The 14539-nt window shown below is 53.9% G+C and overlaps 4 protein-coding genes across 4 annotated transcripts; all 4 read left to right on the top strand.

Annotated features, from left to right (window-relative positions):
• Positions 1-1505: 1505 nt before the first annotated feature.
• EsH8_XIV_000026 (uncharacterized protein) lies at positions 1506-2317 on the top strand (the record flags this gene model as incomplete). The annotated part of the gene is made up of 2 exons (XM_083273887.1): positions 1506-1520; positions 1700-2317. The coding sequence occupies 2 exons, from the start codon at positions 1506-1508 to the stop codon at positions 2315-2317; spliced, it is 633 nt and encodes a 210-aa protein (XP_083120552.1).
• Positions 2318-2347: 30 nt separating this feature from the next.
• On the top strand, positions 2348-2688 carry EsH8_XIV_000025 (uncharacterized protein; the record flags this gene model as incomplete). The annotated part of the gene is made up of 2 exons (XM_083273886.1): positions 2348-2457; positions 2568-2688. The coding sequence occupies 2 exons, from the start codon at positions 2348-2350 to the stop codon at positions 2686-2688; spliced, it is 231 nt and encodes a 76-aa protein (XP_083120551.1).
• A 629-nt stretch (positions 2689-3317) lies between these two features.
• Positions 3318-6673, top strand: EsH8_XIV_000024 (uncharacterized protein; the record flags this gene model as incomplete). The annotated part of the gene is made up of 6 exons (XM_083273885.1): positions 3318-3713; positions 3833-3901; positions 4040-4386; positions 4956-5256; positions 6066-6206; positions 6401-6673. 6 exons carry the CDS (start codon positions 3318-3320, stop codon positions 6671-6673), a joined length of 1527 nt encoding a protein of 508 aa, XP_083120550.1.
• A 223-nt stretch (positions 6674-6896) lies between these two features.
• On the top strand, positions 6897-9804 carry EsH8_XIV_000023 (uncharacterized protein; the record flags this gene model as incomplete). The annotated part of the gene is made up of 6 exons (XM_083273884.1): positions 6897-7114; positions 7414-7662; positions 8112-8193; positions 8270-8619; positions 8889-9259; positions 9518-9804. 6 exons carry the CDS (start codon positions 6897-6899, stop codon positions 9802-9804), a joined length of 1557 nt encoding a protein of 518 aa, XP_083120549.1.
• Between the last annotated feature and the right edge of the window lie 4735 nt (positions 9805-14539).

Here is a 14539-nt window from a genome sequence, read left to right as displayed (position 1 = left end):
CGACAAGCCGTCTCGTGTCGGCTTCCAGGACTTCACTCGAACAATCGGTTGTCGGTACAGCCATATACTACCTGGGGATATCTCGGCTTGATGGGTTTGCCGCAATTGATTCGACGGCAGTGTGGTAACGGACCGTATCCTCGGCAGGTATTGGTGTCGGTGCAAGCGGTTTGCAGTGGCACTTGACGTTGCACATGTTCTTTAACGGTGCGGGTGCAATCAAACCAGGTTAATAGCAAGTCCGAGTACTATATTCAACGTGTTTGTGATTATAATTGATCGTGGTGATCATTCTGGCGTCGTGGGTGGTGATGTTTCTCAAGCCACTCTGCGAACTTGCTACACGCTATGCTACTGCCGAACGAAGCCACATGCCGATGCACAATTCCAAGCCCTGCAATTTGTTGATTCTCACGTTAACCAACCCAATTTAAAAACTATTAAGAGATGAAGCCATAGGAAAAACTTTTTTGAATGTCCATTGCCCATGTACTTGGGCCATACAATGTCGTGTGAATCATGGTAATGGCCTCGCGTGTGTCCTGTCGGGAGTCATCAGTCAATAATGCAAGGTACGGTGCGTGCACCTTGGCCCGGCCAAGGCAACGCGCCCTGAAGAACCTCCCTCCACTACGCCTAAAAATTGAGATCGGAGCGAGGCCATAATGTTTTGGGTCACAGTGACTGCGCTTGTAATTCAAACCCACACTGGAAGCTGTGGTTTGGAGATGGGAGCCCAACCCAATAGTTTCCGACCCCCATTCAGTGACGTGCTTCCACGCCCGCTGCACGGAGGGTCGTGCCAACATGTAACCACCGGGCGCTGTATGCCCTGGTACTTGTTTATCTTCATTTTATCGTCTGGCTGGAAGGCTGCTCATGTCAACAACGGCAATAGGCTCAGCCCAAGGCCCTTACTTCCTGCCTAACTAAGATTAGCTTCTTCACCTCCTTCAGCACACCGAGTTTGGGCGAGGAGGGCTCCCTGTGTCTGTATCGCAGCAAACATTAGAGGTCCCATATATTGGTGGATCTCCCCGAAGAAACGGCCCCACACGGGCACATTTCGGCAGCCCGCATTGGAGCCGAGAGAGAGAGACTGAAGGAAGGAGGTGAAGCTGCTCCCCTTCCTACCTGGAAAAGACCGCCAGTTCGGACTCACCTCACTTCACCGCAATTCACCTCGACTCACCGCAAGTCACGGGACCTGGGGGATCTTGCGCCCGTCCGTGTTCGTCCTCTTCTTTTGCTTTTCTTCTTTCCTGCAAACCTGCACAATCCATTGTTGCCTCACCTCAGCCTTTGCAAACACCGGCCGGGCCGTCTTTTTTTTGTCTGCGGGCACTTAAATTCACACAATACCACGCCTCCGACCTGCTTTTTACTGCATTAAATAGTTGGCCAGTGTGACTCGTCCGGGACAAGACGCAAAGCAAAGCGAAGCTACCGCCTGCATCATCGTCAGGCCTCCTTCGACAGCGTGAGCCACACGCCCACCCTGGAAGATGGAGCATGTCCAGGTACGTTTCCAATGATGCGCGTTCTCTCACTCTTGAAGCAGCAGCTTGAAGAATGATATCCTGGCTGTTTCGTCACTGGCAGGCACAGTCACCAGCCAGCTGCCCATGCTCGTCGAACCACTCCTTCTTGATTTGGGTTTTTGGCCAGGTGAACTGATATTTCCCTTCTTTTGCTCCAGGCCTCTGACCCCAGCCTCGGCCTCAGCCTCGGCCAAGACGAGAACGCGCTCGTCTCGCGACTTGTCGACATCGCCGTCGCCATTGCCTCTGGCCACGCAGTCCCCGACGACCAATTCCATCGTATCACGCAACCCTTCCGGCTTCCTTCCGCGCTCCTCCACCGCTTCGTCGAGCTCCTCGCTGAGAGGCCCATTCAGCACGACAAGCTCCGCCTTGAGTACGATTATTCCTCGGGCACCGCGCGTATCAAGATGGAGTCCAACGTGCATTCCAACCTCTCTGGGCGCATATCCGACCTCGTCGCCGACGCCGCCCGCCCAGTCCTTCGCCTGATAAAGCTCTACAACTACAGCGTCAAGCTAAACGATGGCTCCCGGTTCCAGTGCGACGCCAGCTGGTCCGCTTTCGACGCCGTCTCCAAGACAGCCCACGTCGTTGCTGAAGTCGCCCGCTCGTCCCCCAAGACACTAAAAGAGCTGGAGGACAAGTGCGTTAGCTGGATCCTGCGCACCGACGCGTCGGTCCGTGCCGCCATTGGCATCAAGATATTCTACGATCCTGGAAACGCCAAGCTCTCTGTCCTTGACAATCTCCATCGCTGCTTCGTTGGTCTCTAGGTGGCGCAAGCGGACGGCGTGGTTTGCGCCATGGACTGGACCCCTCTCGACGCCGCCGGCGCCACCCTCTGCCTGGATCCGCTCCTGTTCTTTGGAAAGAATGACGGCGATGCTGTCGCCAATTACCGTGTCCACCAAAAGTAAGCTGCCCTTTCTGACGACGTGCCTCCAATTCTTTTTTCGTCTTCTTTTTCTTTCTTTACACATTCCGTCGTACAAGCAAAGCTGACTGTTACTTGTATGCCTCTAGCAACTCTGATGCCGTTCCCGCCGAGTCCTCCACCGACAAGCACTGCGGCCACATCTGTGTCCCCTTTGACGACATCATAGACGAGCTTCGCGCCAGCGTCGCCTGGAGCCCAGAGCAGTAACCACATCTCCCTCGCAGGTTTCACGACAACACGGGGGGCTTGTCTACTTCGCGAGGCCGGGCGGGTTTTTGGAACATCATGCGCCAGCGATTATGGACATGCCATCTCCAGATTGAGGCGGAGTCATGAATATTTCAAGGGACACACGGTCGGAGACAAGGAATGATGATTGGGACGAGTTAGATTTGGACTTTGGGGTGCCGTGGATTTCCACCGACAGCCCGTGCTCTTGGCTTGCATCGAGGCTACGAGGAAGTGAGTAGAGGGTTGTGGATGATAGGACTCGGTCAGAAAGGTACCGCTCGATACTGGGAGAATGTAACCTTCATCTCCAATTCACACATTGGTCTCCTTTATCACCAATCTTCATCCCTCCACGACCCAGCCGACTTCAAATACTTTATAAAATACCTCACTGAGATGGGGACACCTGCCAGACGTACTGGCGGTCTCTGTTGGTCAACAATTCGTCGGAGGCCTTCCCCCCTCTGCAGCGGCAGACACAAGCGCAGCCACAGAGTATCGAAGCGCAGCGTATCACAGTACCGGCCATCCGGGTGCCCGACATTACCGCGGCTACGGTTGTCCGGGCTGCTTGGGCCGTCGTAGCCGCTGCCTCCAGCGGCACGATGGATGTTGCCTTTGGCGCAACGTATCTGGGCGACATGCGAGATGTCGCCGGCATCAGTGACATCTCGGGGCCGACGTTCGCGGCGGTGCCAGTGCGAGTCAGGCTGGACCGGACCCAGACAATATCTGGATTCCTGCGGCAGATCCAAAGCGAGTCCAGAGATACCATTCCCTTTGAACAGTTCGGGCTGCATCACATTCGGACGCTCAGCGATGAAACGCGGCTGGCCTATAACTTTCAAACTCTCGTTGTTGTGCAGCCGCAGGAGACGGACGAGCTGGATGGCTTTGGGACTGCCGACCGATGGGAAGGGATCGCCGTCCTTAAAGCCTTCTCTTCCTACGCCATCAACCTCATCTGCACACTGGATGGCGACACTGTGGTTGTCAAGATCGTTTTGACAAAGACATCATTGACCAGTCATCAATCGCGAGACTCCTCGAGCGATTTGGCTCCATCATTCGTCAGCTTGTCGTGGGTGCAGGAGGCGCTCCGCTGACTGATATGTACCAGATATGGTCGCGGAACAAGCACGCCGCGCCGGCGGTCTCCAAATGCTTGCATGGCTTGTTGGCTAAACAGGTACGTAGAGGCAATGGCGATACAGTCCTGGGACAGGAAATTTACGTACGCTGAGCTAGACCGACTGTCAACATAGCTAGCGCATCATTTCTTAGACCTCGGGGTGCAGGAGGAATAACTCGTATCAACCTTCTTCAGTCGAAGTGGGGCATAGTGGCCATCCTGGGTGTGCTCAAGGCCGGGGGCGCCTTTGTCCCCATCGAGCCGTCCAAGGCGACGGAGCGGAGGGAAAGAATCATTGCGCAGACTGGGGACAAAATTATAATCACATCGGAACAACACAATACCAGCGTCACTCTGTCCGGCGAAAGTTCCGCCGTCCCACCAGTGCACGGATGTTTGATGCTCTCGCGGAAGAAGACAAGCCGAGGACTCAACGGCTACAGACCGACGGAGTGTACTATCCTCTCGGTGATATGCATACAAACGCTAGAGCCAAGCCTGGTTTCTAACATGACGAGAGCCGTCGGCTCGTTGGCCTGGGAGTAGACAGGGACTAAGATCGCACGCTGGTTCCTATCGGTGTTGCAAGTGAGCTGCTTCTAGAAGGACTGACTCTTAGCCGCGGGGGTTTAAAAAATGTAGAGAAGACAGCTCATTAATTCTTTCACGATGTTCTCTGGTTGTTGCGAGGCAGTACTGGCTATGTCGGTCGCCACTGCCACTTGTACAAGACAGGGTCCTTGGTCAGGCTTTCTGCTTTGACCCTAACCGGCATAAGGGTGGACTAGGTCAAGATTTACAGCCAGCGATTTAAGCTAGGCGAAGTAGCGGATCAGGTCAGCGGATACGTCCTGGATGCGTAGATAGTTGTGACCGGAGTCACTCTCTCTTAGTTCGAGGATGCTAGTCCTCTCCTGTTAACCTTTATACAGCCCCGGGAACAGCTAGAGGGGGGGGGCACGGGGGGACAGAGAGCGCTAACGCCTACACGGCACGCGTTATAATACTATCGCCGGAGACGGAACATAGGATTGCTAAGCGGCTTCTTTTATACATGATCTTGGCTATCTATATCTCTCTGCTGTTAATAACACTTAGAACGGTATACAAGACGTACCTTCGACAACTACGCAAGATCAGGTCCTCCTTTTCGATGCAACGGCTGGCCTGGATACGGGCCCGCTCATCAGGCCCGGGAAAAGCGGCAGCCGGTGACGCGGGATGAGCAGGGGTGGCAGCAAGTCTGGGCAAGAATCCTCAAGATCGACCCCGTCTTCATTAGTATCAACGATAGATTCTTCCCCCTCGGTGGCGACTCCATTGTCGCCATGAAGACCGTCAGCCAGGCTCGTACTCACGCCATTTCCCTCACCGTTGCGGACATCTTCCACCGTACCACCACCAGCGCCTTGGTGCGTATCGCAGAGAAAGAGCAAGAGGAAATAGACTTTGGGGAATGCAGCGTCACATTGTTTTCTCTCTTGGAGGGGTTTGTCGATGAACACCACATCCCCGGCCTCGTTGCTACCGCTTGCGGTGTCTCCTCGTTTCAGGTCCAAATTGCGTATCCATGCGCGCCTCTTCAAGAGGGGCTATGGTCACTCAAGTCGAGTCTTCAGGGTCCGCCGACGTTCTGAGGACCGTCCCCGACCTGGACACGGACGTGGTAGACCTACAGCAGTTTCGCTGGACTTGGAATCACCTAGTAGGTCGCTTGCTCATTCTCCGTACGAGAATCATTCAGAGTGAGACGTTGGGCCTCCACCAGGTCGTCGCAAACGAGGCAGTCCGGTGGGACAGCGCCGCGGATCTAGAGGCTACCTGGAAAGGGAACAAGCCCGCCCTATGGGTCTCAGCTCACCGCTGATCCGGTTCGATTTGATCAGCCACGGGGGTCTTCCTGTCAGTTCGTGCTCATCATGCATCATAGCCTATACGACGCCCCGTCCCTGAACCAGATTTGTGTCCTCGTAAGCCAGGTCTTCCACCACAAAGCATTCGACAGCCTAACCGACTTCAAACACATTGTGAAATAAAAACCTCGTGAAAATGGATTCGGAGGCCGATAAGGCGTACTGGTGCTCCACTCACGCGGCTTTCGCGTCCGACCCTTTCCCCCCGAAACAACAACAGCAGCGGGAGACTGCACTAAGGTCTAGCGCTAGCCGGCACTTCGCTCTCCCGCCCACGGGAGCAAATGATGTCGCGGCTGCTACTATAGATAGTCCGCGCGGCTTGGGTTTTGGCCATACCGGTATCTACCGGTACCCCCGACGTTGCCTTGGGCACAATGGTATCTGGGCGCAACACTCTGGTCCGAGGAATCGAGCACATGACCGGCCCGACCGTTGCGGCGGTCCCGGTACAAGTCCAACTAGACCCAAATGAAACAATGGCCACTTTCCTTCAAAGGTTGCAGAGAGAGTAGGCCAACATGATCCCGCATCAGCAACTCGGATTGCACAACATACGACGCCTCAGCAACGAAGCACACCTTGCCTACCAATTCCAAACAATGCTCGTCGTACAAGCAATACGGATCTCGAGCTGGGGCAGTTTGGTACGCTAGGACAATGGACGGAAATGGTCGACGTAGGCGCTTTCAGCACCTACGCCGTCAACCTCGTTTGCTCGTTAGGCACCAACGCAGCCGTTCACGTCGAGACCATCCTTGACGAGGCTATTATAAGCGCATCATCCGTCTCAAAGCTCCTCAACAAGCTCGGGCTGTTTGTACACCAGCTCAACGCAGCGGTGGCCGACAGGATGCTGATTGATGTCGACACCTTGCCGGACGCCGACCACCTTGACATCTGGGTCGTGGAATAAAGACGTTCCCCCGACCGTCGAGCGCTGCCCATACGATATGGTGGAGGAACAATCCCGGCGGATACCGCGCGCCCCGACCGTCTGCGCCTGAGATGGCCTCTTTAAGTTTGCCGAGCTCGACAACGTGACGGCCAAACTGGCCCGTTACCTCGGAGATCTGGGGGTAGGGCCGGAATAACTGGTCCCGCTCTCTTTCCAAAAGTCTAAGTGGGCGGGCGTGTCCATGCTTGTCGTGCTCAAAGCCGGCGGTGCCTTTTTGCCCATCGACGTTTCCCATGCCGTCGATAGACGTGCACGAGTCAACACACAGACCAGCGCGCGGGTGGTGCTGGCTTCGACCACGTTTACATCAGGCCTCGCGGCACCCGGGCGCCGCGTCATTCCGGTCGACCCTCTCCTCGTGGAATCCTTGGACGAGGATGTGCAGTCGTCCCCGACAGCGTACGACTTCGCTCTGCTGCCACAACATCTTTACCTCCGGCAGCACCGGGCAACCTAAGGGCGTTGTGGCCTATCGACTCTGGGAGGTTGTGCTGCAGGTCGAGGCGAAGCTGGTCATTTGCTCCGCGGCGGAAACCACCCAGTGTGCCGAGTTTCCAGCCACGACAATGACCATCAATCACGAATTGTTGTCGAGCGTAAAGGCATGGTCGACACCGGCAGCCAGTTCTCCTTCTCTCAATCAACTGACCCCGTCCTGTCGTCTATACTTGGCGATTACATCCGGCAGCACAGGACAGCCAACCCGAGGGTGTACAAATCTCTCACGGATCCTTCTCTTCCGCCATGCACCACCAACCGGGGCTCATCGGCTTTGGCTCGAAGCAGGTCTATGACTTCCTGTCCTATGCCTTTGATCTGTCCATAGAAACGGTCCTTATGACGCTTGCATTGGGCGGTTGCCTCTGTGTGCCTTCCGCCACCGACCCCAAGGACATACTGATGAAGTCTTTGACGTCTCTGGGCGTCACCATGGCTCACATCGTGCCGTGAGTTTCACGGATCCTGGACAGAGAAAGGCTGAGCAAGCTGGAGGTGATTCTCTTCGAGGCGAGGCTCCGCACCTCGACGATCTCATAGGTTGGCCTGGCACGGTCAACGTGATTAACGGCTACGTACCGGCCGAGTGCACGCTGACGAGCCCGATGAACCAGATCACGATAACGCCAAAGGACGCCATCAACATTAGAATCGGTGTGGGAACGGTCATCTGAGTGGTTGACCCGGAAGACCACAAACCCTTGGTGCCTCCGGGCACATTGAGCGAACTGCTCATAGAAGGCCGGTTGGTCGGTCTGGGATACTTAAACAAGCCAGAATAGACGGCCGCCGTCTTCATTCAGGATCTTGCCTGGCTGGCTCGGGGAGCCGAAGGGTGCGCGGGCCGACACGGGCGTCTATACAGGACAGGGGATCTTGTCCGGTACGACAAAGACAGTGGCATCGTATACTTCTGCAGAAAGGACGGCCAGGCCAAGATCCGTAGCCATCGTGTCGAGCTCGGCGAGGTGGAGCACCATGTGCGATTGTCCGTACCCGAAGGACGCCTATCCCTGCACACCACTCAAAGGAGGTCTGCTGTCTTTGACGTCTAAGTCGGCGAGTACCTACGTGTGGAACGCGATGCTGGAACTGGGCGAGCAGTTCGACCTGCCGCGATTCAGTGCCAGCTGGGATCGGTTGGCACGGATGGTGGCTATCCTGCGGACGAGGATTGTACAAAGCCCGCAGCTTGGGCTGCTGCAGGTAGTTCTCAACGAGCAGACGCGGTGGCATACCGCCAACGGTCTAGACAAATACCTGGCTGAAGACGAAACCAAACCTCTGGTTATGGTCCTGCTGCTCGTCCGGGTTGCTGTGATTTGCCTCGCGTTTCCCGCTCCGTCTGTCTTTGTTCTGACCATGCGCTACACCCTCTATGACGCTCTCTCTCTCTCACTTATGTTGTAATCTTCTCGCCCAGATATACTACGGTCAACCACAGAGTCATCCTGTCAATCTCAAATATTTTGTCCGGTATCCCCACGATAGGGACACAACAATGGACGAAAACTTTCGGCGGTCTTTCTTGGCCGACTTCCACTCGGATCATTTTCCCACTTTGCGGCACAACGCGGAAGGCAAGCCGACATGCGCCAGGTCCAAAGGAGTTGATTGACATGAGTCCATATGAGCAGCTGGGGCTCGCTAATATTTCTAAGGTACATAATGTCAGCGATGCCGCCCACCACGTCTGCCGGTACCAGACGTTGGTGGTCGTGCAGCCGTCCCACGAATCGGTCCCAGAAAAGTCCGCAAAGGCCCTGGGACGATGGAAAGACATTTCGGGCCTGGAAGCCTTCTCTACTTATGCCCTCAACTTGATCTGCTCATTGGGTGATGGGAGCATCGGTATCAAGGCCATCTTTGACGATTCCATCATCGACCAGTCATCCATCCAGAGGCTCCTGGAGAATCTGGTACTCGTTATAAGCCAGCTGGCCAACGTGGGAGAGAAGGTGGTGCTGGCAGACATAGACGCCTTATCGGCAGCAGGCCATGAAAGCGTATGGTCGAGAAACGGGTCAGTACCACTGCAGTCGACCAGTACGTGTATGAAGTCGTAACGGCGTAAGCAGAAGAACGTCCAGACGCCTTCGCAGTATGCTCATAGGATGGAGACTTTACCGTATGCCGAGCTTGACATATTATCAACGCAACCAGCGAGCCACCTCGCTATCAACTTGGAGGTGGCACAGGGCGCCACGATACCGCTATGCTTCTAGAAGTCAAAGTGAACAGTGGTTGCCATGTTCACCGTCATGATGGCGGCGGCTGCTTTCATGCCCGCTGATCTATCCCAAGTTAGAGACCGGAGGGAGTGGATATTCACAGAAGCCAGGTCGACAGTCATCCCTACCATGGTGTTTAACCTGCCATCCTCTGTCGATCTGCAGGGATTTTGGGCCGTCTGGGACGACATTACGCGAGTCTTCCCCATCCTGCGGACTCGCATTGTGCAGACGGAGGGCGGAGCCCTCGCACAGGTGCTTGTCGCAGAGCCAATTTCCTGGACAGAGGGCGAAGACTTGCGTCGATACTTGGCAGAGGACACAACAGACTCCCTGGTTAACACCATCAATCTCATCTAACTGCGGCATCCTCGCCGCTCCCATTCGGCTCTTCCGCTGTCTCCTGTTTCGTCGCGAATGGCGGTAGCCATTCGTCACTGGCCATCCCCTCGCTTCTTCTTTTTCCGCGAATAGTAGCAATGGCCCGAGTAGCCAGACGCAGAGGCGCTGGGATCCGGTTATCTCTACGTTGTGTTGTGGACAGTGAAGCTACGAATATCCCCTGGCTGGTCTTCAAGAGGTCCATCACACGGGTCCCTTGACTCGCTGTTCGTAACCTTAGACAATAATGTGCAACAGCGATTGCACTCCCTGCGGAGGGGAATGGAGAAGATGTAACTGAAGTAGTTGCCAAACACCTCCCTGTACGAAGCTAAAGTAAAAATCAACTTTAGCGGCAACTCCTTCTGGGCTTGCATGTGACTGGGCTGAACGTGACGACGCGAATTTGCCTGCATTTGTTATCTTGAACAATTTTCGATGAGAAAAGTTGCCGTAAGCAGGACATGTATCGATTGCGTCAGTGAGGGGGTTCAGTGAGGGGGTTCTGGCATTGGTAAACCCACCGAGGAAACAATTGCATGTTGCGCCGATAACGTCCCCCTGTTCTTATTGCCTAAGTCCGCAATGTAACATCGGTGTCTCGTTTTGTCGGGCAACATCAGAGATCTGAACGTTACAGAACTTTACCGGCCATCCTCTCTGGCTTTCAAGCGTCCAATTCACGCATACAGGGGGGGCGGCGGCGGGTAGCCAAGCTCACTATCAATATCCCCCTCCTGAACCTCTCCTGATTCACCATGGAGTCTATCGTTCTCAGCTCTCAGCCTGGACCATTCCGAGACAGAAAGTTCGGGTGCCCGTCAATTCATCGTGACTTGGTCCGGGAATGAAATTTCAAACGATGATGAGACTCCACAGACGACGTTTCACGGAAATTGTGCTATTGTCGAGTCGAATGCTAGTTGGTATTCATCGAGTTGACTGATGGATAGATGGCTCTGTTAGATGTCGTCTGCACGCCCTGCATGGACCCAGAAACCTCGCGGCGAGTCTCGAACCGATTCACGAGCCACCAATTCATCAACCATTGCGGAGGAGAATAAAGATGATTGCTTGGAAGCATTAGGGAATGGACGTAGACGCCCGTTTTAGGGTGGGCCATGGCCAGGGATGGAGGATCACTTAACGAGACTCTGACCCGGACATTCCGCCGCTGCCTAAGTTGGCGAAGGCGAGCTAATGCAGGACGCTGTCGTTGCATGTTTGTCGAGAACCGGCAGTACCGGTACGGCGGAGAATTCGTCGACGACCGTCAGCATGCCATAAGCAGAGGTGGGCAGGTGTCGACGTGAGGAATCGAAGACATGGCGAAATGAGACAGCAACTAGGGTGTCATCATCGTCAACGTTATCGACGGTCGCGATCCGAAGGCCACTGCGGGCCCGGTCCAGCGTATCAACGACGGCGGGGGATCCGTGTGAGAAGTTCCCATTCTCGGTCGGCCTCCGGGGGGGAGGGGGGTGGCCGTGATGAATACGATGAAGTCGGTGACAAGGGAGCGTTCGGCGTTTGAGTGAGTGTCAAGAGGGCGAACAGGATCAGATCGGCACGAATGAAGCCGCGGACAGCGGAGCTGTGCTGGAGAAGAGAACAGCAGATGCAGATGAGAAGCGAGGCCAAGGATGGGGGGTGATTGGAGCGGTAGATGGACGGGACGAGAGCGGCCGCGAGGCGGGCGACTACTCGGGCGGTGAAAGCCAAGTGACGACCACTTTGATGATGAAGTTGCGGGTCGGAACCCGAAAGAAATGGAGGGCCCAAGTCGAAGGCTGTTGTTTGTTCTTGGTCGGGTCGGAAAGCTCGTCGAACTCATCTCAAGAAGGGGGCGAGTGGGGAGACGCGGGGGTGGGGATGGGGGCTACCGTAGACTAACCACACTGGTGTAGGTACGGACGGGGCGTACGCCGGAGTCAAGTCCAGATGTCTGCCCGCCCCCACCTGGAAGCCACTACAAGCCACACTACAAGCCACCCCCGCCCCCGCCCCCTCCGGGAGGCAGCAGGTGATGACAGGCGCGACGAGGTCTTGGGGAAAGTGCAAGGAACGAATGTTAGGCAAGTACAGCAGAAAACCATCATCAGTTCATGCACAGCCGCCGAGTATTTCTGCCATCATCACAGCCGCAACCTCTCTCTTCATCTCACTTGCGCCGATAGGTCGGTCGCATCTCCATCACGCGTGGGCACCCACCGTTGAGAGCCTCCAAACCAAGTATTACACCGACTTCAGCCTACCGTGACATCTCTTTGCTGACCTTTATCCCCAAGAACAAATGCACCCCGGAGCCCCGACGACCCCGTCAGGGCCTAGATCCGCGTCGTTTCTAGTTTCTCCTGCATGCCCTCCAGCATCTTCTCCAAGCACTCGTCTCACCCTCACCGGCCCGCCGACGACATCTGTCCTTCTTCAGCCTCGGAACATGCCGCCAGATTCCAGCAGCCATGGCGCTGGCTCCCGCTGTAGCTCCTCACAAACAACAGCAACAACCATAAGTCACCAGGATTCGACCCTTGGCGAAGGGAGATTGAGACTATGCGACTAGAGAGCCGAGTTTGCGGCCGAGCTCCAACGCTACGGGGACGACGCAGAGCAACTCCAAAACACCTTGACGACGGCTGACGAGGTGACGGCATCTCTTGTCCGGCTTTCGACGATTCATTATAAGATTAGGGCACATGGCACCGTCGATATCAACAGCGGCGATGGCGAGGATGACAGCGCTAGTGATCGGCCCGGAACATGCACTCTGGCCGGGGAAGCCCGTCCGAGGGGCCAGCAGAAGGAAGTCTGTTGTCTGATCGAATGGGGTCTTCGGAGCGCGTCTTCACTCGTCGAATCCTTTCGACACGGTCTCTTCACCAGGAACATCGATGTGACTACCGCAACAAAAGCTGTCGAAAAGAAAATAGTCGAGAGTGCCGTGAAGCGAGCGGTAACGTCGGGCACCCACTTCTCGGCACCCCCCCTTTTCGGCACCCCATTTACACCAAAACAAGCGATTTCTAGAGCACTATAAGTCACCAACGCTAGTCTCTATAAATTAGGGAAAATTCTAAATAATATATATCTATAAGATATAACTTAATTTAATATTTAATTTTTTTGTAATCTATATATAATTAGAAACTCTACTTAAAAGCTAGATTTCTAAAAGTGTTAGTGTTTATATATACTTTACTAGTTAATCTTAACAATTTATAACTTACTATAAATTTTTTTATATTATAGATATTAATATAAATTTTATATATTACTGGTTATTATATTATAAACTAGCTAGTATATATACTATAACTCTTTTTAAATATTAATATTATAAGTTATAAATAACTTTATGTTTTTAGTAGTATAATGTCTAAAAGCTACTAAGAAATAGGGTTGTGAATATCTTTAAAGATAAACTACTTAATAGTTTATAAATATTAAATTTTCTTTTTAATTTTTTTACTACTAAAAAATTATATTTATTATTTTTAAATTTTCCTGGATTTATAAATAGTGGGGCTGTTGAGTTATAAACCTCTAGAAATCGCTTGTTTTGGTGTAAATGGGGTGCCGAAAAGGGGGGGTGCCGAGAAGTGGGTGCCCGACGTTAAGGCGTCCAGGCGGACGTCATTATAGGCATCTTCCTGGTCCATCATCAGACCAGCGTCCGCTGGCACATTATCAACGTTACCATCGCCATTGCGAGGAACTCGCTTGGCTATTTCGATGGGAAGGTGCCTCGTCTACATGGGAACTGACCTCGGAACGCGCGCCGGGTCTTGTCGACAAGGTGGACTTTCTAATGCCCGGCCAAAGCCTGGCAAAAGCTTTCCTGACATTGGCTCTGTCCAGCCCTGCCTCTCAAATGAACTTGATGTCTAATAGTGCGGTAATATCTGATTGGGCCTAGCTCGCCGCACTCGCCCCTTGGCATGCAGGCTGCTCCTTTTACAATGAGGCCGATACTGTGCCAGCCGCAGTTTCAACCAAACACAGCATATGTACTCAAAGGCAGACACCGACTCCCAATACTGTCCCCTCCACCAAGCTCTACTGGTTACCAAGTTTTCAGCCCGCTATTCTCGCATCATACTCGCGGCATGCCGATGACGGGAGTAATGTTGTTGGATTACACATGTGCAGCAGTTAGACCAACAGCTGTTGAACCCACCTTTCCTATGGCTGTGGTTGGTCACGTGATCCAACCACTGCCGGCCCAACCGCTGTTAGTTGAGCATCCCGAGACTTCCAGAGGGACAGATAGATCTTGCACAATGCACACTCGATTATCCCATCAATTCTACTGCGTAGTCTTCGACAGATGTCGATCAGCGCAAGGATCGACGTAGGTATTGCCAGTGAAGGACGCGGTCACCGTGAAGACCTCACAGTCAGGGCGCAAAGAGTTGAAAGGCCGACCAGCGAGATGATGTATCCCTCTTTGCGCCTCCCGGAACTCTCCGGGCTGCTAGGTTATACCCCGTGAGGGCAGTGGGGAGGATGAGAGAGGTAGGGGTTGGACCCGGGCTTTGGTCAGGGTATGACACCTAAAGTCTTGATTGCGTCGATTATAGAATCTTTAAAGGGAGCAAAATTGCGATTGCGCATCTGTGGTTCGATGGGAAGTTCCTGATTCCGTCGAGCAACTTACTTTATGACTCGCGTCTGATGATTGTCATTAGTGCCAAGTGGGCTCCAAAACATGATG

Source organism: Colletotrichum jinshuiense, chromosome 14, assembly GCF_051148585.1.
Source record: "Colletotrichum jinshuiense chromosome 14, complete sequence".
Classification (NCBI taxonomy): Eukaryota; Fungi; Ascomycota; class Sordariomycetes; order Glomerellales; family Glomerellaceae; genus Colletotrichum; species Colletotrichum jinshuiense.
This window is presented reverse-complemented; position numbering and strand designations above follow the sequence as displayed.